Here is a 24,570-nt window from a genome sequence, read left to right on the forward strand (position 1 = left end):
GAACCCATCCAGGAGTCAGATCAGAGAGGACACAGTCTCAAGCTGCACCAGGGGAAGTTTAGGCTGGAGGTGAGGAGAAAGTTCTTCACAGAGAGAGTCGTTGGCCATTGGAATGTGCTGCCCAGGGAGGTGGTGGAGTCACCATCCCTGGAGGTGTTCAAGAGGGGATTGGATGTGGCACTTGGTGCCATGGTTTAGTCATGAGGCCTGTGGTGACAGGTTGGACTCGATGATCTTTGAGGTCTCTTCCAACCTTAGTGAAACTGTGATACTGTGATCAGGCATGGCAGTAATATGGAGGCAAGGGAAAGCTGTTTTCTGTGCACAGTTCTGGCAGCAGCTCTCTGATGTGCAGTTACTGAGCAGACTGTCCCCCATAACATGATGCTTTGACTGGTTTTCACTCCCTTATCCAGCATATTTTCGTACAAGGCAATTACCAATATCCAGGTTGCTTGGGGCGTTAGAAAGCACTCCTGTAACCTCCCTGTGGCATGACAGTTGACGCCTGTTTTACCTATGACATCCTGCAGGCAGTGTCTGTGTGACAAGAGAACCAGGTAGCAATGAAAAAATTCACACTGTTCGACTTTGTGAATGAGAAGTCCCTGCAAATTGGAGAGACTTCATGGATACAGGACCTTCCCAGCGATGGCAATGAACTGGAAAGGCTTCTGAAGCCCAATGAGCACATGCTGGTAAATTGGCCAGTGGGAGAAAGGAAGACAGAGAAGCACTTGGTGAAAGTTGTGTACACGAGTGGTGAGTGCAGTTCTGGAGCAGTCTGATAGGGAATTTCCATCTAGCAGTAAGGTGTTGCTGCCTGATCCTCCGTGCTTTGGCCTGGTTTTTCTCTTCCATGCCTGCAGATGACCCCCAAGAGCTGGTGGAAATGATGCAAAGGATATTAAGAGCAGATGAAATTACACAAATACAAGTCCTTGGAAAAGACAAGAGGAAGAGGATAGAAATGATCTTCTCAGAAAGCGAGGACAGTGACCTGGATAAGGAACAGGTGAGTTTCTGTCTTTCTGTGGCTGACATGGGTAGGGCCATCACGGACTGAAGCAGACTGACTATTGACTCCTCCCCATGCGATCCACAATAGGTAGTAAAGTGCAGTAAAGGGAGGAACGCAGGTGTTTACAGGGTACCTCAGCGTAATCACCTGTCACGAGTAATTAGTGAGGCCGGTTGATTTTGTCCTTTGCTAGTTAGAGAGAAAAGTGCAATTCGAGACGTGGATGCTCTGCAGCTCCTACGTTATCTCCCGTAAGACGGAAACCTGACAACTGTGTGAGGAGAGGAAGGAACCGAGTTTCATGGGCTTTGCCTCACGCCGAAATCTGCGGTGGCAAAAGGCAGGGAAAGGAAACATCAGTCCCAGAACAAAGATGCAAAGGTGGTTTTCAGAAGTGCTAACCAAGAATGGCTGGTGCTGGGTGATTAACAGCGCGCTCTGAGGTGCTGGGAGGCTCCATAGGTATGCAAAGGCAGCATTGTGCTCTTGTTTACAGGGGAAGAACCTGAGGCATATAAAAAGAAAGAAAACATTGCAGGCATCTGCTCCTGCCGACATCCTGAGTCAACTTGAAACCTCTTTAATTAGCAAGCCGGTAAGCATCTTCTCTTCAGCGATTTGAATGTCTTGGGCAAAAGCAAACCGAAAACTGTTTGTTGGGGGGTGGGGTGGTGTGCTTTTGTTTCCGCGAAGTTAATGGTCTAAAAAAGAAGAAGAGGAGGAGAAGAGGAGGCTCAGGGGTGACCTCATTGCCCGCTACAACTACCTGAAAGGTGGTTGTGGCCAGGAAGGGGTTGGTCTCTTCTCCCAGGCAACCAGCACCAGAACAAGGGGACACAGTCTCAAGCTGCGCCAGTGGAGGTTTAGACTCGAGGTGAGGAGAAAGTTCTTCACCGAGCGAGTCGTTCGTCATTGGAATGTGCTGCCCAGGGAGGTGGTGGAGTCACCGTCCCTGGAGGTGTTCAAGAGGGGATTGGACGTGGCACTTGGTGCCATGGTTTAGTCATGAGGTCTGTGGTGACAGGTTGGACTTTGAGGTCTCTTCCAACCTTAGTTATACTGTGATACTGTGAAAAGGCTCTACCTTTGCAAAGCGGTGCTGGGAGAACAGGGAGAGGAGCAGCTCTAACAGCCTAACAGTTACACACTACGCTGTCATTTAATTTTTAATAGGAGCAGTAATAGCTGTGTGCAGGATCAGCTATTGTTAAAACCCAGAGTCTGTTCATGTGTTCCAGTTCAGCCAGCTTTAATACTAGTTTTAACGCTTCAATTTCGTGTTATTGCTCTAGATAGCACAGGGTTCTTGGGGGGGGGGGGGCGGTTGTTTGTTTGTTTTTCAGAGAGCACCATATTCAGGAGACAACTTTCTGTGCAGTGAAAGCAGCAGTGATGAGGAAGAGCCTTTATTTCAGCTCTCCAAGGTAGAGCTGTGTGCCAAAATAAAATGTCTCCAGAGGAAGCTGGCAGACACCATGAGAGAGAACAGCCGCCTGAGGCAGTCCCTGGTGATGCTCCAAGGTAAAGTCAGGGGAAGTATTTCTGGTCAAGAGGAAAGTTGAAGGTGATGAAAAACTCGATTTGTAAGAGGCTGTTTGGATGGGAATTCTGGATGCATATGACACAAGGCCACCATCAGCATCAAAGTCTCTGGCAGATGGCACCCCTGAATTGTGCTGCCCTGGGGAGGTGGTGGAGTCACCATCATTGGAGGTGTTTAGGAGGAGACTTGATGGGGTGCTTGGTTGCATGGTTTAGTTGATTAGGTGGTGTTGGGTGATAGGTTGGATAGGTTGGACATGATGATCTTGAAGGTCTCCTCCAACCTGGTCTGGTCTATCCTATCCTATCCTATCCTATCCTATCCTATCTCTTCCAACCTGGTCTATTCTATTCTATTCTATTCTATTCTATTCTATTCTATTCTATTCTATTCTATTCTATTCTATTCTATTCTATCAGCCCTTAGCAAAAGCTGCCTTACAAGGAGGCCATGCAAACCCAGTCAGAAATGGAAGAACCTCCACCTAAATCCTGCCAGCTCTTCCCAGGAGAACTTCCCTGTACGCTGTGTCTAACCACCGGCTAGGCACAAACACGCCACCAACCAGCCCAGCTAACCTCATTCATTAGCAGTCTTGCTTCATCCACGGAGATTTTATTCATTCTGGAATGATTTAATTTCTAATTACTTTGGCAACTTCTCATTATTGATTATCTGAGTTAGTTCCAGGTGCAATAAATGTAGTCCTGTCCCAGAAGCGAACCATGTCTTCCTTGTCCCTGCCCCTCACTCTGGGGTAGCCAAGACTGAATATGAGATTCCCAAGCTCTAGTGAATGTACACTGGCATGTAAGAGCTTTGCTCCTCTGACCTATGAATACCAAGTGATGAAATAGGAACTGCCAAGCAGGCTTGGAGTCTTGATCCTCCTGGGATAGAATCATAGAATCAGTAAGGTTGGAAAAGACCTCAAAGCTCATCAAGTCCAACCTGTCACCCAACACCTCATGACTGCTAAACCATGGCTCCAAGTGCCACGTCCAATCCCCTCTTGAACACCTCCAGGGATGGGGACTCCACCACCTCCCTGGGCAGCACATTCCAAAGGCTCACAACTCTCTCCGTGAAGAACTTTCTCCTCACCTCCAGCCTAAACTTCCCCTGGTGCAGCTTGAGACTGTGTCCTCTTGTTCTGCTGCGGGTTGCCTGAGAGAAGAGACCAAGCCCAGATTTGATTCTTCTTAAGGGAATCAATAAAAGTTTACTTTTGAAAACAAACATTACTTGGGAGAAAGGTTAAAGATATTCTGTACAGATTAAAAAGGAGGAAACAAAAGTCTGTGAGGTCTATGCAACTTCTTTAAACCAATCAGACCAAACATTACCTAGTCCTTATTCAGCAGCTTTACAGACTTGTGGAGATTTTGAGACAGAAAAGAGCAACACCTGGCTCAGTGCCATGATAGATATAAACTAATGGTTCCTCTCAGCCTTGCAGAGAGCTGATCTACCCTCTTCTAGGAACAGTTCATGGGTGGGTACAGCAGAATGGTAGGAAAACATTTGAGAAGATAGGGGGGAGGGGGGTGTGAGTGTGGTAAATGTTGCCTGCTTTGACTGGTTTGCACGATGACAGGAGCCTCCCTACAAAACCAGTCACGCCTCTGTAACTGAGCCTCAAAGCTTCCATCGCTGCTTTCCTCCCTCACGCTGCATTCCATTTCAGTGTTGCCACAGGCAATCACCCACTTTGAGGAACTGATAGGGATGGCTGAAGCACTGCTCAGAGGGGGAGTGACATCCTCTCCATCCAGCCTGCGTTCACATGCTGTTTGGAAAGCCTCCAACAATCCGATAGCAGATTCCTATGCAGCTATGCACGGCAGCTCCTGCTCACCAGCCACTTTGAATCTGGAAGATGAGGAGCAACAGACCAACAAACAGGTCAGTTAAACAGCAGTTTCAGGCAGAAAAATTAAATCTAGGTACAGTGCAGATTGTATTGTTGTAACATAACAGATCTAAACCCCAGAACAGGCCAACCCACTTCATCACGTTCAGCCCAGCTTCCTGTGTGCCGAGGGCTCTCTCCAGGAGCAGCCCCAGCCTGATCTCTGTTTGCTGGTGAGCTCCAGCTCACTTGGATCTCGGTGGCTCTGTGCATCTGGGACTGAGGGCAGCTTGTGTGAAGGAAACAGTGGTATCCAGGGATAACCTCCAGCCCAAGGGTTTGGATGCCAAAGGGGAAAGATAACATTTCACCTAATCTAAGAAAAATACCAGTCTGTTGTGGCAGTTTGAGGCTGTGCCTTTAAGGAAGGGGCACACTGGCTAAATGTTTATAAAATATTTTGGTATTCTAAACGAATTTCATTGGTAGGATTGTGGGAGGTGAGGTTGGGCCCGGCACAGCTGGGAACTTTCTCTCAGACTTCCACCTTCGCTTGTTCCCGACGAGACGACAGGAACCGTCTGTGAACAAAGCATATTTCATCATCAGAAAGGTCATTGTAAGGAGGAGCTTCCTCAGCACGAGTTACTCTCTCCTCTGGAGGTTTAGTACAGTTGGCATCTTCAGGCCAACTTGAGATCACCTCCACCAGACCAGGTCTTTCAAGATTTCCCATTCGAGCTCTCTGTGTTATCAGAGCCATCCAGTGTTCGCCTCTACCATAGTAAGCACGTATTGCTTACCAGAATGAGAACGTGGTAGAGTGATGTAGTCAATCTGCCAAGCTTCACCATACCTGTACTTGGACCATCTGTCACCATACCACAAGGGCTTAATTCGCTTTGCCTGCTTAATAGCAGCACAAATGTCACAGTCATGGATGACTTGTGTGATGGCATCCATGGAAATGTCTATGGATCTGTCACGAGCCCACTGGTATGTTGCATCTCTGCCTTGATGTCCTGACAAATCGTGAGCCCACCGAGCTAAGAATATCTCACCTCGGTGTTTCCAGTGGAGATCAAGTTCAGAGTCCTTGTCTACTTGAGAAACTCTTGCAGCTAGATCTGCCTGATGGTTGTGCTGCTGTTCCTCAGTAGCTTTGCTCTTAGGAATGTGAGCATCAATGTGTCTCACCTTCACTGGAATTCTCTCGATTCGATCAGCAATGTCTTGCCACAGGTCAGCTGCCCAGATGGGTTTTCCTTTCCTCTGCCAGCCATTCTTCTTCCAGTTCTTTAGCCAACCCCATAGAGCATTGGCTACCATCCATGAGTCGGTGCAGAGATAAAGCTTTGGCCATCTCTCACGTTCAGCTACGTCGAGAGCTAGCTGGACAGCTTTTACCTCTGCAAACTGACTGGACTCTCCTTCTCCATCCCTCGCCTCTGCAACTCGGCGTGTTGGGACTCCACACTCTCGGGGACCCAGTTTTTCAAAGACCCACCCCCCATGGCTTTGAGAGTGGTCTTCAACAAACCGTTGTAGCGTTTGATCTTCCCTGCAGCCGGTGCATAGTAAGGAATGTGGGAGGTGAGGTTGGGCCCGGCGCAGCTGGGAACTTTCTCTCAAAACATTTAGCACAAGCAACCTGGCTGGTGAATAGTAGAGGTTCAGTGAACCGAGCTGGACCGGCACATCTGTTTAAACTGGTAAGAGTAAGGGAATGGGGTGCTGCTGCCCTTGTCCCAGGCACTGGCCAGCAGTTCAGAGAAACACCTCTACAGAGAGACACTGAGTAAAGATGTTGCCTTATTCTCAGTAATTATAACAGAGCATAACTGAGAAATCTGAGGCGCAGAGCCCGTGCATGAAAAATGTAGAGATGCAACCAAAAGAACAACTCTGCTTCTGCATTCAAAATTTACATCAACATTTTCATGCTCTGACTCATGCCACTTGGTGGAAGTCATCCTTCTGTGGTGACACAGGGTCCTAAAACCCCATGTAAATACACTGGAATTATCAAGGCATGTTGTTTTGACTGGATGTTGCAATATGGAAAATTTGACCTGACATCTTCAGATCAATCCAAAGACTCAATTGTCTGAGCAACCTGGCCTTACTTATGAGAGAAAGAGGTCAGAATTGCCCACTGAGGAGGGTTCAAAAGCTTAGGCTGTACTACTGCAGTGTGTGGAAGTCACTCTCAAAATCCAGGATCAGATGTCTGGGCAACCTGATCTAGCAGAGGATGCCCAGAGGCGGTTGGACTAGATGACCTTGGGTGGTCCCATCCAGCCCAGCCCATTCTGTGGTTCTCTGATTCTGTGGTTCTGATTCTGTGTCACAGTTCTCAGGGCAGTCCTGCTCAGGGCAGGAATAGCATGGGCCTTGTGCCACGCTCCCGAGGCCACACAGAGCCTGTGCCAGAGCTAGAGCACAGCCTGCCTGCACGGAGTGCAAGCAGGACAATTTAGACCCCTCTGTGTGTGTCCTGTCTCCACTAGTGAGTCACCAGCACAGCTTGGTGAAGTGTTTGCTAGGATGAAGGGGGTTCTTAGTGTGCCACACACTTGGATCTGGAAAAATGGTGGTGGTGGGGAAATCCACCTGTGTGTGTAGTTCCAAACACTGAGTGGTGTGAAGCTTAGCATGGGAGCTAAGGACCCAGTTTGCAGAGATTACTGTTGAGATTGTGGTTTAAGAGAGAAGATTAGAAAGCTATTTCACAGGTAATATGATGTCATGTTCCTGGAGACCTTCAGCAGTCATGCACATGACCACTTTTGTTTTCCAGTTCAAGATCGAAAAGTGGCAGGTTGCACTTTGCAACAAGAGCAAACCTCAGAAGTTCATAAATGACTTGATGCAAGCCCTTTACACACATGAATACATGGCCACACACAGCCTGACGGGTTCCAAGTCCTCCTCTTTCAAGGACAAAGCAGCAAAACCGGCTATGAATCAGAATGAAGTGCAGGAAATCATAGGTGATGGCTTGCTAACCTTACTCACTATGGGACTGACCTGACAGAGGGCTTTGGCTAAGGGAGGGGCTGCAGTGCTGAACAGCTTCACAGGGGCATGGGCTGGTTCCTGTTTCCTTCTTGGGCTACAGACTGTTTTAAACCATGTTACAAACTCTGCCAGTAGAATATCCATTGTGTGAGTCTTGTGGGGTTTATTTGAGTGACTGCTCAGGCCTAGTAATAGGGACAATTGGTCTGGCATTTGAAAGGTTAATCTACAGCAGTCACACTTGGAGGGTGATGATAAGGGATGAGGGAAGGTAAAGAGAGGACACACTTGGATCAAATGTGAAGTTATGTTCTGAAGTCAGTGGATGTTGTGAATTCTGACAGTGCTGGAGGCACAGTGAGACCATAAGTGTAGAAGACAGGCAGAGTGCCCAGAGAAGCAAATAAAATTTGTTTCATGCTGGCCTCTCAGGCAGAAAAATTAAAGGACCATTTCAGACAGAAGGAGCACCTTTAAATGAAATATTTTGTGAGCACATGAAATCTGATTTTTATCCAATTCACACCTATAGCTTAATGCTTGAACCACATGTCCTGAACTCCTGTACTATAATATAGGATCTCAGGTAGTGACAGGACTAGGGGGAATGGAATGAAGCTGGAGGTGGGGAGATTCAGGCTGGAGGTGAGGAGGAAGTTCTTCCCCATGAGAGTGGTGAAGCCCTGGAATGGGTTGTCCAGGGAGGTGGTTGTGGTGGGTTGAACGGTCACAGTGGTTGAGGCCCCAGCCCTGGAGGTGTTTAAGCCCAGGCTGGATGAGGCTCTGGGCAGCCTGATCTAGTGTGAGGTGTCCCTGCCCATGGCAGGGGAGTTGGGACTAAATGATCCTTGTGGTCCCTTCCAACCCTGACTGATTCTATGATTCTATGAATCACTCCCTAGTGCCATTCCCTTGGGTTTCCCAGTTGTCTTGGTTCCCTCCCCAGCTTAGCTCCAGTTCCTGTACCTTGGTCCAGTTTTGTTGAAGTTTCAAAAGCTGCAGAACGCTCTTTAAGAAAAATCTGAAAGACTTAGCTAGAGAGAAAGGCCTTTGGCCAAGAGAGAGAAAATGGAAGTATGTAAGATGGTGAAAATATACCAGAGGTGGTAGGATGGGACAAATCTGGCTGATGTATGAGAAAGATCAAGGTGTCATGGGATGAGGAGAATGGGTAGACTTGAGATCTTCATGGGCTCCTCCAACCTAAATGATCCTGTGAGCTACTGATGACTACTCTAGAGGTGGATCCTAGGGAAGGGTCTAGACAATAGTGAAGGGAAGCAGAGAAGCTAATCAGGATGTTGAATACAGCATGCTGCAGAGAATTCAGCAATGGGGGTGGAGCCTCTAGAGAAGTAAAAGAAGTCTGTTAAGGGAATACTCCTGAATGCCGACAGAAAAGTGTCATCACTAGGTAAGCAAAGCAGAAGAATAAGAAGGAAGCCTGGGAATACTGAGATGGTAGTTCAAATGATAGAGAAGTGGGGAGCAGGAATTGCATTCCTGATGTTGAGTCCTGTTAGCATGGCATTAGCCAGGCAAAACAGAATGGAAATTTGTAGGGAAAGAGGCCTGCAAATGCAAATTAATTAACAAAAGGGGCATGAGGACTGATGAGGAAGGATAGGAAAGGGGCTCTGACTAAGAACAGAAGGAGAAAGGAGGAGCAGACAGAAATCTCTCACTACAGGAAGCCCTTGTGGCCCTGGAGTTCCCTGGAGTTCCCTCCTGTTCCCAGGAGCAGGCACAGCAATATGGAAGGCACAGGAAAAAGCAAGAGCTGGCAGATGCAAAGTCTGTGAATTAGTGTGTGAAGTGCAGTAACTGGAGCTGAAGTAGCTGTGAATGTCAAAGATGCAGGAGCTACACCTGAGATCACAGATGGGTCTTCCCCTGCTTTGGAGGCCTCACACAGACCATCTCTTTGTTTTGCAGGAATCACAAAGCAGCTGTTCCCAAACACAGATGATGCTTTAATTAGGTGAATGATGGGACAAAAACTGAACAACTGCACCAAGAAGCCAGTTCTAAGCAAAGATCCTAACTCAGGTGCTTTTCAGAAGCACAGCTTTTGGTAAGTCTCAAAACCATTGCAGCCTGCAGTGTGTAATTCCCTCTACCACTCTGCAGTAGCAAAATCTAAAAGCAGTCTTAACATGGCTATGAAGATATAATGACAATGAAGATAGGTGTTCACAGATGCATTACCAAGGGAGGAAATGCCTGGGTGATTTTGTGCAAGAAGGAAGTAACACATAAGCAGCCCACCTTAGCATTCCAGGACAGAGCACACCCCCACCCCGCTCCTAGAATTGGCTGGGGGAGTTGAAGCTATTCAGCCTGAGAAGGCTCCAGGCAGACCTTAGAGCTGCCTTTAAATATCTGCAGGGGAGCTGCAGGCAGGCTGGGGAGGGACGGTTCAGAAAGGCCTGTGGGGATAGGATGAGGAGCAATGGTTTGGAACTGGAGCAAGGCAGGGTTAGGTTGGACATCAGGAGGGAGTTCTGCACAGTGAGGGAGGGGAGACACTGAAACAGGCTGCTGGGGAGGTGGTGAAGATCCCCATCCCTGGAAAGAGAATCATTCAGGTTAGAAAAGACCCTTGGGGTCATCAGGTCTAACCATTAACCCTACTCTACAAAGCTTCCCCCTAAACCATATGCCTGAGCACATCCAAACAACCTTTAAACATCTCCAGGGTTGGTGACTCAGCCACCTCCCCAGGCAGCCTGTGCCAATGTCTAACCACTGTTGCTGGGAAAAGATTCTTCCTACTGTCCAGTCTCAGCCTGCCCTGCTGCAGTCTGAGGCCATTCCCTCCTGTTCTGTTCCTAATTGCCTGTGAGAAGAGACCAGCGCCAACCTCTCCACAATCTCCTTTCAGGAGGCTATAGAAGGCAATGAGGTCTCCCCTCAGCCTCCTCGGTTTCAAACTAAACAAGCCCCAGCTCATTCAGTTGCTCCTCACAGGATTTATTCTCCAGGCCCTCCACAGCCTCCTTGCCCTCCTCTGCACTGGCTCCAGCACCTCCATATCTCTCTTGTATTCAGGTGCCCAAAACTGGACACAACACTTGAGAGAGAAACTAGCAATCATTTAGCACCAGAAGAGTCTAGACTACTGGGGCAGAGGGATTATGAAATGACATTTTGCTTATTATGGGCATTCTTGCCTTGTGAACGAGACTAGTCCAAACCAGCTGAGCCCATCCCTGTCACTGGTGAGGGCAGCTACGTGCGCAGCACCGTTTCCACATACACCCAATGTGCATACCCCAGACAAGTCAAAGTTGGCTGGTCCCACTCCCACTGCCCAAAGCAGAGTCACCTAGACCAGCTTGCTCAGAGCCATCTACAGTTTAGTTGAGCATCTCCAAAGGTGGAGACTCCACAACCTCTCTGGGCAGCCTGTGCTAGTGCTCAGTTGCTCTCACAACGCAGACGTGTTTCCTGACCTTCAGACAGCACCTCCTGTGTTTCAGGAGGTTGTCTCTGGATCTGCCACTGGGCAGAAGTTTTATCTTCTTTACACCCTCCCATCAGATATTCATAGTCACAGATAAGATCTGCTCAAGGCTTCTTGAGGCTAAACAGTCCCAGCTCTCTTGGCCTCTCCTCAGGAACAGGATGAAAGATTAACAAAGAACAGGGTAAGAGATTCAAACCAGTGAGACAGGGAGAACAGATCTGTCCCTACTGAGAACTTTGCATACTGAAGTAATATTTTCTGTTACATTGAATACATTGTTTGTATTCTGCATTATTTATATCCCAGCTCAGTCACCTCAGGCATGTTCCAAAATCCCTATCTGCAGCTGTAAGACAATTCATAACAAAACAAAGCCAAAGCCACCCCCAGACGTTTGACTGTGTTACAATATAATTGCCTGAAAAGTGGCAGTGCTTTGCTACTGTAATTCCTCTCCCAGGCACCTGGGAGTGCTCCATGGGGCACCTAAGGAATATTCAGGCAATATCTAGTGGAAAATTCCACATACACAGATTTTTCCCACCTGGAAGCAACAGATAATGCCCCAGCCTGGCTGCAGTACAGTTCACTCTACAGTTCATGCTTTTCTCCTAGAGATGAGGAGGTTTGTAAGACAAAGGCCCTCTGTATTTGGAACATGCAGTGTGCAGTGATTCACTGTAAGATTCACCAAGCTGGGGGCAGGAGTTGATCTGCTGGAGGGTAGAGAGGCTTTGCAGAGGGACCTCGACAGGCTGGACAGATGGGCAGAGTCCAACGGCATGAGATTGAACACATCCAAGTGCCGGGTTCTGCACATTGGCCACAGCAACCCCATGCAGAGCTACAGGCTGGGGTCAGAGTGGCGGAGAGCAGTCAGGCTGAGAGGGACCTGGGGGTGCTGGTCGATGGTAGGCTGTACATGAGCCTGCAGTGTGCCCAGGCAGCCAAGAAGGCCAACGGCATCCTGGCCTGCATCAGGAACAGTGTGGCCAGCAGGAGCAGGGAGGTCATTCTGCCCCTGTACACTGCACTGCTTAGGCCACACCTTGAGTCCTGTGTCCAGTTCTGGGCCCCTCAGTTTAGGAAGGAGGTTGAGTTGCTGGAAGGTGTCAAGAGAAAGGCAACAAAGCTGGGGAGGGGTCTGGAGCACAGCCCTGTGAGGAGAGGCTGAGGGAGCTGGGGTTGCTTAGCCTGGAGAAGAGGAGGCTCAGGGGAGACCTTCTTGCTCTCTACAACTGCCTGAAGGGAGGTTGTAGCCAGGCAGTGGTTGGTCACTTCTCCCAGGCAAGCAGCACCAGAACAAGAGGACACAGTCTCAAGCTGTGCCAGGGGAGGTTTAGGCTGGAGGTTAGGAAGAAGTTCTACACAGAGAGAGTGATTGCCCATTGGAATGGGCTTCCCGGGGAGGTGGTGGAGTCACCATCATTAGAGATGCTCAGGAGGAGACTTGATAGGGTGCTTGGTAGCATGATTTAGCTGATTAGGGGGTGTTGGATGATAGGTTAGATGTGATGATCTTGAAGATCTCTTCCAACTTGGTCTATTCTATTCTATTCTATTCTATTCTATCCTATTTTCCTCTCTCCTTGACACAGGAGCAGCACAGAACCTGTGTTCTCTGAAAGTATTAAATCTGTTAAATTTTAAATCTTCCACCAGCTGAACCCATGAGCCCTGTCATGTACCTACACAGTATCCCTGAAGCCTTGACAGAAGGGTTTTGAGCTAGCACTGTAACATTTCTGGGCTGTTTTTTTTTCCACATTGCCTATAGACATTTCCATTTAAACTTGGCATCTTAAAAATGTCCTTGCTTCTGTTACTGATAAGTGCTTATGTGAAACCCATCCAGCATCCCCTGAAAGCAGTGCAGATACTGCCTGTGTCATTTCTAGAGGGTTTTTACAGGGGATTCTTTTTACATCTGTGCAGAATTTCCTCCCTGTGTAGGCATTTCAGCACCTTGCAAGTACTCAGGATAAAGGTGGTGATTCCTTTAACTCAGGTGGCACAAGTTATCTCTGTAAGAAAGTTAGGAGAAAAGTGCTCATCTCCCTCTTACACTTCCAGTTCTTCTTCCAGCAATGAAGTACAGAGAAGGCTCAAGAGAAAATGCTGTTGTGTGGTACCTTTAGTAACAACTAACATGCAAGGCACAAACGTTTAAAACTGGTGGTACCGCAGGTTTGATCCCTCCCTTGCTGCTCCTCTCCTTCACCCACCTCCTCTGCCTGTCCCTAGAACACAGTTGTGATTGAAAAGAAGGAACTTCACTTGGAGTGAAGCCACCTTGGATCCATAAGGCTGAGGTGCAATAAGGAAAGGGAGGTGTGTCAGTAAAGATAACCAGTTAGCTGGCTAGGACACTGCTGCTGCAACTGAGAACAGCAGTAGTTACACATCCAACCTCCATGTCTCAAGCTCAGTTACATGTTTTCTCAACAGTGGTTTAACAACTGCACCTCAGGGCTTCATCTCTTCAGCTGTTTCTCCCAGCAGACAAGACCAGCAGGATGAGGATCCACCAGCTGCTAGAGCACAAACTCAAAGGGACAGCTATCTGACTCTGACCTCCCAAGGACAGCAGGAGTGTTTGAAGCCCACTTCTTCTGAAGTGGAGACTGGACTCACCAGAAGCTCACCAGCACCCTCTCCCAGCCAGACTTGTGGACAGGACCTCAGGAATTCAGACAAGGAATAACCAAGTATCTCACACCAGTTCAAACTGTCAGCCAAGATCAAAGACTAGTGTCAACCAAAAACGAGCCCAGCAGCGGTAGACAGAGATGCAGCAAGCAGAACACAAGCCTGAGAACTTTTTTCTCCAAGCAATTAAAATCCCCAGACTAGGAAAAAAAAATACTTAAAAAAGGCACATTGATATCTTTTGCTTTAAGATATTACTAACTATATGCATGTTATACAGCAACTGAAGAATATAAACTTGCTCTGAAGAATATAAGTAGTTCCCCTTAGCTAGGAAAAAAGCATTAATTAAAGTAATCTCAAAGGAATGTATGAGAGGAACCTTACTCCCATTGCTTTCACCTTGGCAGCTGACAGAAAACTGCTTCACTGATCAGAGAAAGCTATTGCATGTTCATAAAAAAAGAGGGATGGAACAGAATAGAAACATTTCCTCGTGAAAACCATGGCCAGCATTGGGTTAAAAAGCGCAGGGCCACGTGAGAGCAGAGAAGAAATAGGATGCTGTGAATCTGGAAAGAAGAAAACAGTTAGTGCAACAAAACTGCAGCTCTTCAGACATCTGCAGGAAAGCAACAGCTCATTTTTGTCTTCTGAAAGCTGTAAAGGCAGTGAAAGAAGCCATGACCCCTCTCAGCTCTGGGAAGAGTCCTCCAGGGTAGCCTGTTTGATTGTGGAGGTTGTAGCTTCCCTCGCAGCCTTTCTGCTACTGGTACTTTGCTGGTTTGGCAGCTCTGCTTCCCTGAATGTGAGGTCCACAAGATAAGGATGCCAGTCCCCTCCAGTTGGGAAGTGGAAGTGACAAGTGAAGGGCAGAGCCTCTGTTCCCTGTGTTTCTATTTTGGTACACTACTTCTTGCTTAGAGAGAGGGTGGACAGGTAGAGCATTCCTTATGGTACTGGGACGTGAAAAATCCCAGTAACTGAGCAGTTCCCTTTGAACACTGCTTGTCTGAGGCAGCAGCTGGCAGTCACATGCACTGCAATTTCCTGAGCAGGAGGAGGAGAGGTAAGAGTTTTTTCCTCACTCTTTGACAGCTTTATTGATGATCTGGATGAGGGGATGGAGTCCATCATCAGTAAATTTGCAGATGACACCAAGCTGGGGGAAGGTGTTGGTCTGCTGGAGGGTAGAGAGGCTCTGCAGAGGGACCTTGACAGGCTGGACAGATGGGCAGAGTCCAAGGGCAGGAGACTGAACACATCCAAGTGCCAGGTTCTGCACATTGGCCACAGCAACCCCAGGCAGTGCTACAGGCTGGGGTCAGAGTGGCTGGAGAGCAGCCAGGCAGAAAGGGACAGGGGGATCCTAATTGATGGTAGGCTGAACATGAGCCTGCAGTGTGCCCAGGCAGCCAAGAAGGCCAATGGCATCCTGGCCTGCATCAGGAACAGTGTGGCCAGCAGGAGCAGGGAGGTCATTCTGCCCCTGTACACTGCACTGGTTAGGCCACATCTTGAGTCCTGTGTCCAGTTCTGGGCCCCTCAGTTTAGGAAGGATGTTGAGTTACTGGAAGGTGTCCAGAGAAGGGTAACAAAGCTGGGGAGGGGTTTGGAACACAAGCCCTATGAGGAGAGACTGAGGGAGCTGGGGTTGCTTAGCCTGGAGAAGAGGAGACTCAGAGGAGACCTTCTTGCTCTCTACAACCACCTAAAGGGAGGTTGTAGCCAGGCAGAGGTTGGTCTCTTCTCCCAGGCAAGCAGCACCAAGAGGACACAGTCTCAAGCTGTGCCAGGGAAGGTTTAGGCTGGAGGTTAGGAAGAAATTCCACACAGAGAGAGTGATTGCCCATTGGAATGGGCTGCCTGGGGAGGTGGTGGAGTCACCATCATTGGAGGTGTTTAGGAGGAGACTTGATAGGGTGCTTGGTGCCATGGTTTAGTGGATTAGGTGGTGTTGGATGATAGGTTGGACTTGATGATCTTGAAGTTCTCTTCCAACCTAGGTTATTCTATTCTATTCTATTCTATTCTATTCTATTCTATTCTATTCTATTCTATTCTATTCTATTCTATTCTATTCTATTCTATTCTATTCTATTCTATTCTATTCCATTCCATTCTATTCCATTCCATTCTATTCTAGGTTTACAGTGTGCTAGTAGCATGGGAAAGAGAGAACACTTGGGTTGTAACTTTTGTGCTTGAGTGTACTTCTCCCAGAACAGTGAGCACTAAGAGTTAAATCTATTTCATGTGTGGCAAATAAACAATTAAGGAAACAGGATGTAAACAAACAAACAAACAACCCCAAACCCAACCAACCAAACAACCCCCCCCAAAAAAACCCAGAAATAAATTAGAAATAGTATTGAAGTGAACACTGGGGGGGGGGGGTGGGGAATAAATCTAAAGATAAGGTTAGCAGCCAAATACCTCCAAAGGGAAGTGCTGCAAGCTTAACCGTACCAGAACAATGCTCTGAGAAAAGGCAGTGTGGAGCAGACTTTTGTGGGGGCTGGAGTATGGATTAAGTGATCTTAAGCCTTTTTCATCTCATGCCTGTCAACTCCTTTTGGATAGGACCAGGAGGAAAGCAGGGATGAAATAGGATGTCAGTTCTCCTCTTACTACCACCTGTCAAACGCAACAGAGGGATATTTGCTGCCATGCACCTTTTGTACATCTAATTGTATGTAAAGCACATAAGAGTGTGTATAGTTTAACTGTATTTTTCAAGCAACTTTCTATCAAATAAAAGGAAACACTACTATGTCTTAGTTCTCTTTTATTGTCCTTACTGTCTTCTGGGCCTGTTCTTGCATCACTCTAACATGCAAGGCTAGGTGTTTTTCTCCAGCTCACTTTTTTTTCTCTCTCTCTTTAATAACTGTTCCGAGACCAGCTTCTGCCAAACTCCTGCTTTTTAGCTGGGGAAGGGGCTGGGCCACCTTGCAAAGCTGTCACAGCTGATCCCGCACAGCTGCAGCTGTTCTGCAGGAACAGAAACACCTGGGCAAGGGCCTGGAGCCAAACAGGAGCAGCTGCTCTCCCCCATCCCTAGTGCAGCACTGCACCTACCCACTCCACCGTCCTGATAAGTTGTCAAAGGAAAGCCAGTGGGGCTGGCAGCCCTCCACCTCGTCAAGGAGGCTTTATGGTGGGGTGCAGGGCATACCACAGGCACGTGACTGGGAGCGACACGGGTGCTCAGGCCAGGAAGGGCATAAAGAAGGCATTTTAACGTTGCACCGAAGGGTAAAGAGCAAGCAAGCTGCAAAGAGCCCACAGGCTCAACATTTATCACACGACTACAGAGTGAGCAGAGAGCCATACTCCTTGCAGTCTGACCAAAAGGAAGAAAATGCTACTGCTTTTCCGAAATGATCCCAGCACACTCTGAGAACACGAAAATTGAAGGCTAGAAAATCACAGATGAGACACTTCATAAGGGAGAGCAGAATAGTCTGAGGCCGCCCGCCCCCCAGATTTGCACCAAAATTAACATTAATTCACGATGCATAGATGTGTGGTGTCACAAGGCTTAAAACTGGGTTAAGAGCGACAGAGGACACGTTATCTGCTTTACTCCCGGGAGGGCTGGCGGCTGACTACTGCATTAGAACCTAACAGCTCTATAGCCGTGCTGCATTTAGTAACTGGGGATTTGGAACTGGCAGCGTAAGCAGCACTCAAACTAATCATTTGAGCCATTTGTTTTGGTTAACGCGCTTAGTTTGAAGGTGAAGGCTCCCGCGGGAAAGCGTTTGTTGATTGTTACGCCCTGCGGCGTGCGCGCCCAGCTTTCCCCGGAGCGGCCAATTTCCTGCCTTCCCGCCCCTCACCGGGTCAGCGCCAGCGGCCGCCCTCTCCCCTCCCGGGAGCGGCGCGGGAAGGAGGTGCAGCCGGACTGCAGACCGAGGAGGGGCGGTGGGAGTTCGGTGACGGAAAGGTCCCGAAGCGCCTCCAGCGAGCGTGTGCCGCGGGGCTGTGGCGGTGGTGCCGGCACCTGCCCTGCGGCAGGAGCGAGTGGGAGGCGCAGCGAACCGCACTACAAGTCCCGGCAAGCCTCTGCCCGCGCCGCCGCCGCCAGCTTGAAGAGGAAGCGGCGCGCTGGGTCGGGGCCTCGCCGTGCCCTCAGGTGCCGCTGGCTGCGGGGCGAGCGGGGGCAGAGGCCGGCGGCGGGTTGGGTCGCGGCGGTTTGCGGGGCGGTCGGCGAGCAGCCGGCGCTTGGTGGGGCGGCTGGGCGAGCAACCGGCGCTCGGAGAGGCCGCCGCTGCCTTCCCTGCTGCGCACCCTGGGTTGTGGCGGCCTGGTAGCAATGTGTCCTGGTGCGGGGAGCGGCAGTGCCGGTAAAGAAACCTGAGTCAGCAGAACCGGGCTGGGTGCGGGCCGCGGTTCCGCGCCGCTCGTGGAGGCCGTGCGGCAAGCGGGACGGCGCTGGCCGTAGGGGCCAGGATGCTCGGGGGGCTGGCCGGCCGGCCGGGGGGACCAGGGCGCTTGGGGGGCTAGCTGGCCGGCCGGGGGAGCCAGGGCGCTCGGGGGGCTAGCTGGCCGGCCGGGGGAGCCAGGGCGCTCGGGGGGCTAGCTGGCCGGCCGGGGGAGCCAGGGCGCTCGGGGGGCTAGCTGGCCGGCCGTGGTGGGGCAGGAGGCTTGGGGGGCTGGCTGGCCGGCCGGGGGGGCCAGGGCGCTCGGGGGGCTAGCTGGCCGGCCGGGGGGGCTAGGGCGCTCGGGAGAGGGGAGGGGGAGGGGGTCTGGCCGGCCGGCCGTGGGGGGATGCTCTGCTGCATGCCTAGAGCGGCCCAAGGCTTCCGACGTACAGTGTGAAGAGTCCGCTCCGTGTGCGCCGTTGGGCGGCAGCTCGGCCCCGCCTCGGGCGCGGAGTGCAGCCTTAGCGCTGTTCCTCCAGCTCCAGCCGCACGCTGTAGCTGTGGCTGCTCGGGGAACGTAGGTGCGGGGGCGCTCGGTAGCTTAGGTCCTGTTTTCCGTGATCCGGATCTAAACTGTTAGGGCTTTTTGAGGTGTCACAGCTAATTGTGGTGCACAGATTGCCTACCCAAAGCAGGCATGAAACGGGAAATGCTCTGTAGTGGAAGAAAACTTGGAGCAAAAGGTTGAAACGTGTTTTGTTCATTTCTCTGTAGATAATGGAGGCTCCGAGCTCTGTCAGCACTGGCAGGAGTAATTCAGCAAGTGAAAGTGAAGATGAAATTGAATTCATTGGAGTAAGTCGATCTTATACTGGAAACACTTTGTAGTAAATTGCTTACTGGGCAGGGGCCTGGTGAGATGGGGAGGAGGAATGGAAAAATAGTAAAACTCATTACAGTAATAGTAATGAAAAGGGGGATAACAAAAAGGGGTGAGGTGAACTTCAAGAAAAGACAAGGGATGCACAGTGCAATTGCTCACTGCCTGCTGACTGATGCCTGAGCAGTGACCTGCCCCTCCTGCCCAGCTCCCTCCAGTTTATACACTGAGCATGGTGGTATGGAACATCCCTCAGAGGATGGAATATCCCTTTAGCTTCCTGGCCATGTTCCCTCACTGCTGGCTGGCAGAGCGTGGGAAGCTGAAGCATCCTTCACTTAGGACAGTGGCTGTTTAGCAGCAACTGAAACATCAGTGTGGCACCAACAGCATTGTCACACTAAATGCAGAGCACAGCACTTAGGAGCTGCTAGGAGTAAATGAACTCTCTCCCAGCCAAAACCAGGGCAGCATCCCAGCAGGGCAGTGGGTATACTGAAATCACTAGCAATGACTTTTCTGGTAATCCTGTTGCACAGTATTTTCCTGGATGAGTAGTGAAGTTAATGGGGACAAAGCACTGCTCACTCTGTAAAACGTGGTCAAAAACAGCTATGCTTTGCCTAGAAGAAGAAGAGGAAGAAAATCATGGGTTAGAGGCCTCAACCTTCCCAAATTGTGAAGCACTGTACAGTAGCTACAGGACAATACTGAGTGTAATGCTGACATGGCCATGTCAGTGTAACTTTATGACAGTTTGCCCAGGGAGGTGGTGGAGTCACCATCCCTGGAGGTGTTCAAAAAGGGATTGGATGTGGCACTCAGTGCCATGGTTTAGTAGTCATGAGGTGTTGGGTGACAGGTTGGACTTGATGACCTTTGGGGATCTTTTCCAACCTTACTGATTCTATGATTCTATACACCTGGTAAATATCCATGAAATCAGAGTGGGTTTTGTGCTGCCTCAGGCCAACATCAGGAAGTGGTGCTGGATGGCAGGGCCGTATGCAGGAACAGGGAAATTGTTTTCTTTAAGGAACGAGTCATGGGGATAAAATCAAGTGGTTAATTGATGCCAGGACTAATAGGCTGTTTTCCTGTGAACTTGTCTTAATGCTGAACATTAATTAGATGCTTTTCCTTTTAACCATTTGTGTGTGATGTTTGATTCAAGCCTGAAGGCAATGAACAGACCTTTTCTGCAGGGGTATTTAGGTGCTCAAAAATTAAAAGAAATTGATTTATCTCTGAGGTGGACTCACTTGGTGGACATCTGGAGTCAAGACACCACACTTTTGCAGCTGGAATGTAATTTCATAGTATCATAGTATCAGATCATCTAGTTCCAACCCCCCTGCCATGGGCAGGGACACCACACACTAGATCAGGCTGGCCAGAGCCTCATCCAGCCTTGGCTTAAACACCTCCAGGGATGGGGCCTCAACCACCTCCCTGGACAACCCATTCCAGGGCTTCACCACTCTCATAGGGAAGAACTTCCTCCTCACCTCCAGCCTGAATCTCCCCACCTCCAGCTTCATTCCGTTCCCCCTAGTCCTATCACTACCTGAGAGCCTGACAAGTCCCTCCCCAGCCTTCTTGTAGGCCCCCTTCAGATACTGGAAGGCCACAATAAGGTCACCTCAGAGCCTTCTCTTCTCCAGACTGAACAGCCCCAACTCCTTCAGTCTGTCCTCATAGGAGAGGTGCTCCAGCCCTCTGATCATCCTCGTGGCCCTTCTCTGGACACCTTCCAGCACCTCCAGATCCCTCTTGTAAGAGGGGCTCCAGACCTGGAGGCAGTACTGCAGGTGGGGTCTCACCAGAGCTGAGGAGAGGGGGAGAATCACCTCCCTTGCCCTGCTGGCCACACTTCTCTTGCTGCAGCCCAGGATCTGATTGGCTTTCTGGGCTGCAAGTGCACACTGAGAGCTCCTGTTGAGCTTCTCCTCCCCCAGCACCCCCAAGTCTCTCTCCTCAGGGCTGCTTTCCAGCCAGTCCCTGCCCAGCCTGGATTTGTGCCTGGGATTGTCTTGAGCCAGCTGCAGGACCCTGTCCTTGGTCTTGCTGAACCTCCTGAGGTTGGCTTGTGCCCACCTCTCCAGCCTGTCCAGGTCCCTCTGGCTGGCATCCCTTCCCTCCAGCTGTCTGCTGCACCACACAGCTTGGTGCCATCAGCAAACTTGCTGAGGGTGCACTCAGTGCCACTGTCCATGGCACCCACAAAGATGTTGAACAAGACTGGCCCCAGGACTGATCCCTGAGGGACTCTGCTTGTCCCTGGCCTCCACTGGGCCATGGACCCATTGACAGCCACTGTTTGGCCATCAAGCCAGTTCTATATCCATCTAGTGGTGCAGCCATCAAACCCAAGTGTCACCAGTTTGGAGACTAGGATGTGGTGCGGGGCAGTGTCGAAAGCTTTGCTCAGGTTCAGGTAAACAACATCAGTTGCTTGCCCCTCAGCTATTAATTTGTGTCTCTCCACAACCCCAAGCCACCCCCAAACCCAGTAAAAGCCTGTTGAACATTGCTTAGTGAAATCCTAAAGACTGTCCCTCTTGGTGACTGCCTGTTGCCATTGAATTCATGCTGCAACTTGAATGGCTGTAAAGAAGCAGATCTCAGCTGAGTGAGAGGGTGAGGAACATGTTCTTAAGCAAGCCAAGACTGCTGATTTGATTTAGTTTTTAATTGATAAAGTATCAACATACAGATGATTGTTTGCAAATACTTTTCCAGTTGCTTTTTTTTTTTAACCAGTTTTGTGGATTAGTCTGTTAAGTAGGAAAGCTGCCATGCAGGAATTCTCATTGCTGCACTCTCTTGGAGCCTTGGTGAGTTTCTCCTTCAGGTGTTGCTCACACTCACAAGGTGCTGCAGGGTGTGCCGTGTTTCATTTCTGAGGCTGCCAGCATAATGCTCCTTTGCCTGTGCTTTTTTTTTCAGGAAGGACCTTTAAGGCCTGTACTGGAATGCATTGATCTTGTCAGCAGTGAGGATGAAGAACCTAACAGCAGCTCTTATGTTCATGTGAGTGTGTTGTGTTTTGGGACTTCTCTAGTGAATAAAAGAATTTGGCTTCTGTTTTTTTTTTTTCCTTATCAGTTACTCTTCTCAACAGAAGTCATTGAAAGTATTTTCAACAAGTGATAAATAAATAAACCAAGAGGCTGAGGGAGCTGGGGTTGCTTAGCCTGGAGAAGAGGAGGCTCAGAGGAGACCTTCTTGCTGTCTACAACTCCCTGAAGGGAGGTTGTAGCCAGGTGGGGGTTGGTCTCTTCTCCCAGGCAAGCAGCAGCAGAACAAGAGGGCACAGTCTCAAGCTGCACCAGGGGAGGTTTATGTTAGGAAGAAGTTCTTCATAGAAAGAGAGATTGGCCATTGGAATGTGCTGCCCAGGGGGTGGTGGAGTCACCATCCCTGGAGGTGTTTAGGAGGAGACTGGATGGGGTGCTTGGTGCCATGGTTTAGTTGATTAGATGGTGTTGGGTGATAGGTTGGACTCAATGATCTTGAAGGTCTTTTCCAACCTGGTTTGTTCTATTCTGTTCTGTTCTATTCTACTCTCTTTTGGTTTTTACCTTCTGTTGAGTGGAAGGCAAGAATGCCAATGCTTCCTTTGTTTGCATTCTTGAAGTCGAGTTGGAACTCCTGTTGGGCTTTCAGTGGTTTTAGCAAATGTGTGAAAGATCATTGTCATTTTAGAAGTGACCTCAGCAGTCAGTGTCTAGCCTGCAAATGTATCTGGCCAGCTTCCATGCCTTTTCCCTCTGACATAACTGTCTAGGAGTAGTTTATAGATTGGAGGACCTTATGCTGATGATGGTGTGGTCTGAACTCAAGCCTTCTTATTCATGATCCCTCCTAAGAGTATGTGAGTGAGAAGCAGGCTGGTCAGTGCTTGCAATGGCCACTCTGCAGGGCCTTGGAGAAGGACAGTGGCTGAGAAGTTGCTGGATTTGTGTTTACCAGCAGTGATTATCTCCTGTGTTGCAGTCCAGGATATGAACCTGGTCCCTGAGGAAAGGTGTGGGGCATGGCCTCACTCTACAGCAATGACGACTGGAGCTGATTGTGTCCCAGGAGCAGCTCTGGTGTATGGCCTGTCCCTTCTGCTAGAGGCAGCCGCTGGGCTGGGCTGTGTTCTCTTACAGCCAGAGCCATCCCGGTGCTCAGTTTTTCAGCTGGGGCTGCATGTTGGCTCTGAGATCTCGAGGAATTTTTTTGTTCCCCTATTGAGAAGAATTCACTGACTTTTCGGTGAGTTGAAGACTCGTAGGACACCTGCGAGTCACACGTGCTCCCTCTAGTGCTGCTGTTAGGCGGCTGCTGCCGCCGCCGCCTGGCTTTCGCTGCTGCGGGCAGGCCGGGGCTTCTTTTTCAAGAGCAGTTACTGGTAAAGGAGACAGCTGTCAAGGGAGATCGTGGAACCTGGGCTCAGACTGTGCTGAGGGAGGTGCTGATGCGTGGGCGCCGCTTCTCGCCGTGCCGGGGCCTGTTGGCAGCCGCCCAGCACAGCTTCCCGTTGGCCTTGCAGAGCGCTGCCAGACGCAAGGATGCTGTCGACTACCAGAAGGAGCGCGTCGCGTCCACCTTGGATCGCCTGGCGCGCCACGTCGAGGTGGAGAAGCAGCAAAAAGAAGAGAGAAACAGGGCCTTTAAGGTACTGCACGTGCTTGGCCTCGGTGGATTTGCATCGTAGGGGAGTCTGTTTTCGCTGCGAGTCAACGAGGCTGGTGAGGCAGGCACGGAGCTAGCAGCTGGAGATGTCTGTTTCTGTGGTGTCGGTCGAAACGCAGCCTGGGCTTTGCCTCTTCAGTGGCTCTTAAGTTGCCAGTTGGCTACTCTTGTTCCTGGAGGGAGGGGCAGCCTAGCCTTGATGCAAGCCATTGGCAAAACCTCATTTGGCTCTGTAGCCCAGGGACACCAGCATTGGTTATTGCAGCTACATGGCTGAAAAGCAGCAGTGCCGGCAACCACCACGTAGCAAACGTAGTGACCTACCTGATTTGCTCTTTGTGGTAGTTTAGGCTGGGTGCCTTCTGCTGCTACCACATAAGATACACCTTTGGTGCCCTGGGTGTCTAGCCCAGTGGGTGGACACAGGAAGCTGTGTATTTCATTCCCATAATGTCCTGCTCCCTATAAAACCACCTGCAAAGTCCTGCACTTATTCTTTCTTCCCTCACTACTCTCGTGGGAGATGCTCCCTATCTGGTAATGCAGGGGGAGTTATCTCAAGGCCTTTTAGGCCTGGCTAGGCTTAATGCCAAGAGGAAAAGTGGGAAGGGCAATCTCAGATCTGGCCAGCTGAGATTAGCCTAACAGTGGAGGGGGGGGAAAAAAGCGCCCTGGGGGTTTTGGGTGCACCCTCAGGTGGGGAAAGGGGAGTGTTGGGATGCTTCTGGGTATGCTTTGGGATCTTTTGTCACTGTGCTTGTGATTCTCTGTAAAACAGTCACTGTTTTTCCATTTAAACTTTCCATCTCTTCTGCAGTCTGCTTGTGTGAGTGTTGGGGTTTTTTTGCCCTGGTGGGAGGCAAGGGAGGCTCTGCCTTCCAACCCACCACACTCTTGTACTTGGGAAGCTGTTTGACAGGCTCTGTGTTGGGTAACACTTCACAATGGGATAACATTTTCTAGGTGTAAGGCATAATTTTCAAGGCAAATCCCATTGTGCAGGCATTTGAAAGGCATGGAGTTGTCTTTTTTTATCACAGAGGTACAGTCACCAGACTTTAGGATAGAGTCTGCTGTCTGTG

At 49.8% G+C, this 24,570-nt stretch overlaps 2 protein-coding genes across 3 annotated transcripts in view; both read left to right on the forward strand.

Annotated features, from left to right (window-relative positions):
- The first annotated feature begins 551 nt into the window (after nucleotides 1-551).
- BEND6 (BEN domain containing 6) lies at nucleotides 552-18,450 on the forward strand. Its single transcript, XM_054168936.1, is given in 8 exon segments — nucleotides 552-762; nucleotides 870-1,015; nucleotides 2,365-2,542; nucleotides 4,252-4,469; nucleotides 7,217-7,409; nucleotides 9,373-9,511; nucleotides 17,292-17,788; nucleotides 18,416-18,450. Coding segments are annotated over 8 exon segments (1,602 nt in total). The 5' UTR covers nucleotides 552-566.
- The window catches only part of ZNF451 (zinc finger protein 451), a 34,065-nt gene continuing 27,100 nt past the window's right edge, over nucleotides 17,606-24,570 (forward strand). Inside the window, exons 1-4 of one of the 2 annotated variants that reach the window (XM_054169457.1) lie at nucleotides 17,606-17,696; nucleotides 18,700-18,780; nucleotides 21,755-21,838; nucleotides 23,346-23,471. In XM_054169457.1, coding sequence (XP_054025432.1) covers nucleotides 18,703-18,780; nucleotides 21,755-21,838; nucleotides 23,346-23,471 — 288 coding nt within the window. In that variant the 5' untranslated portion in view covers nucleotides 17,606-17,696; nucleotides 18,700-18,702. Of the gene's footprint in view, nucleotides 17,697-17,790; nucleotides 17,908-18,699; nucleotides 18,781-21,754; nucleotides 21,839-23,345; nucleotides 23,472-24,570 lie in introns of those variants that run through there. The other variant, XM_054169448.1, reaches the window with a different exon arrangement.

The sequence above is a fragment of the Dryobates pubescens genome, chromosome 2 (genome assembly GCF_014839835.1).
Source record: "Dryobates pubescens isolate bDryPub1 chromosome 2, bDryPub1.pri, whole genome shotgun sequence".
Classification (NCBI taxonomy): Eukaryota; Metazoa; Chordata; class Aves; order Piciformes; family Picidae; genus Dryobates; species Dryobates pubescens.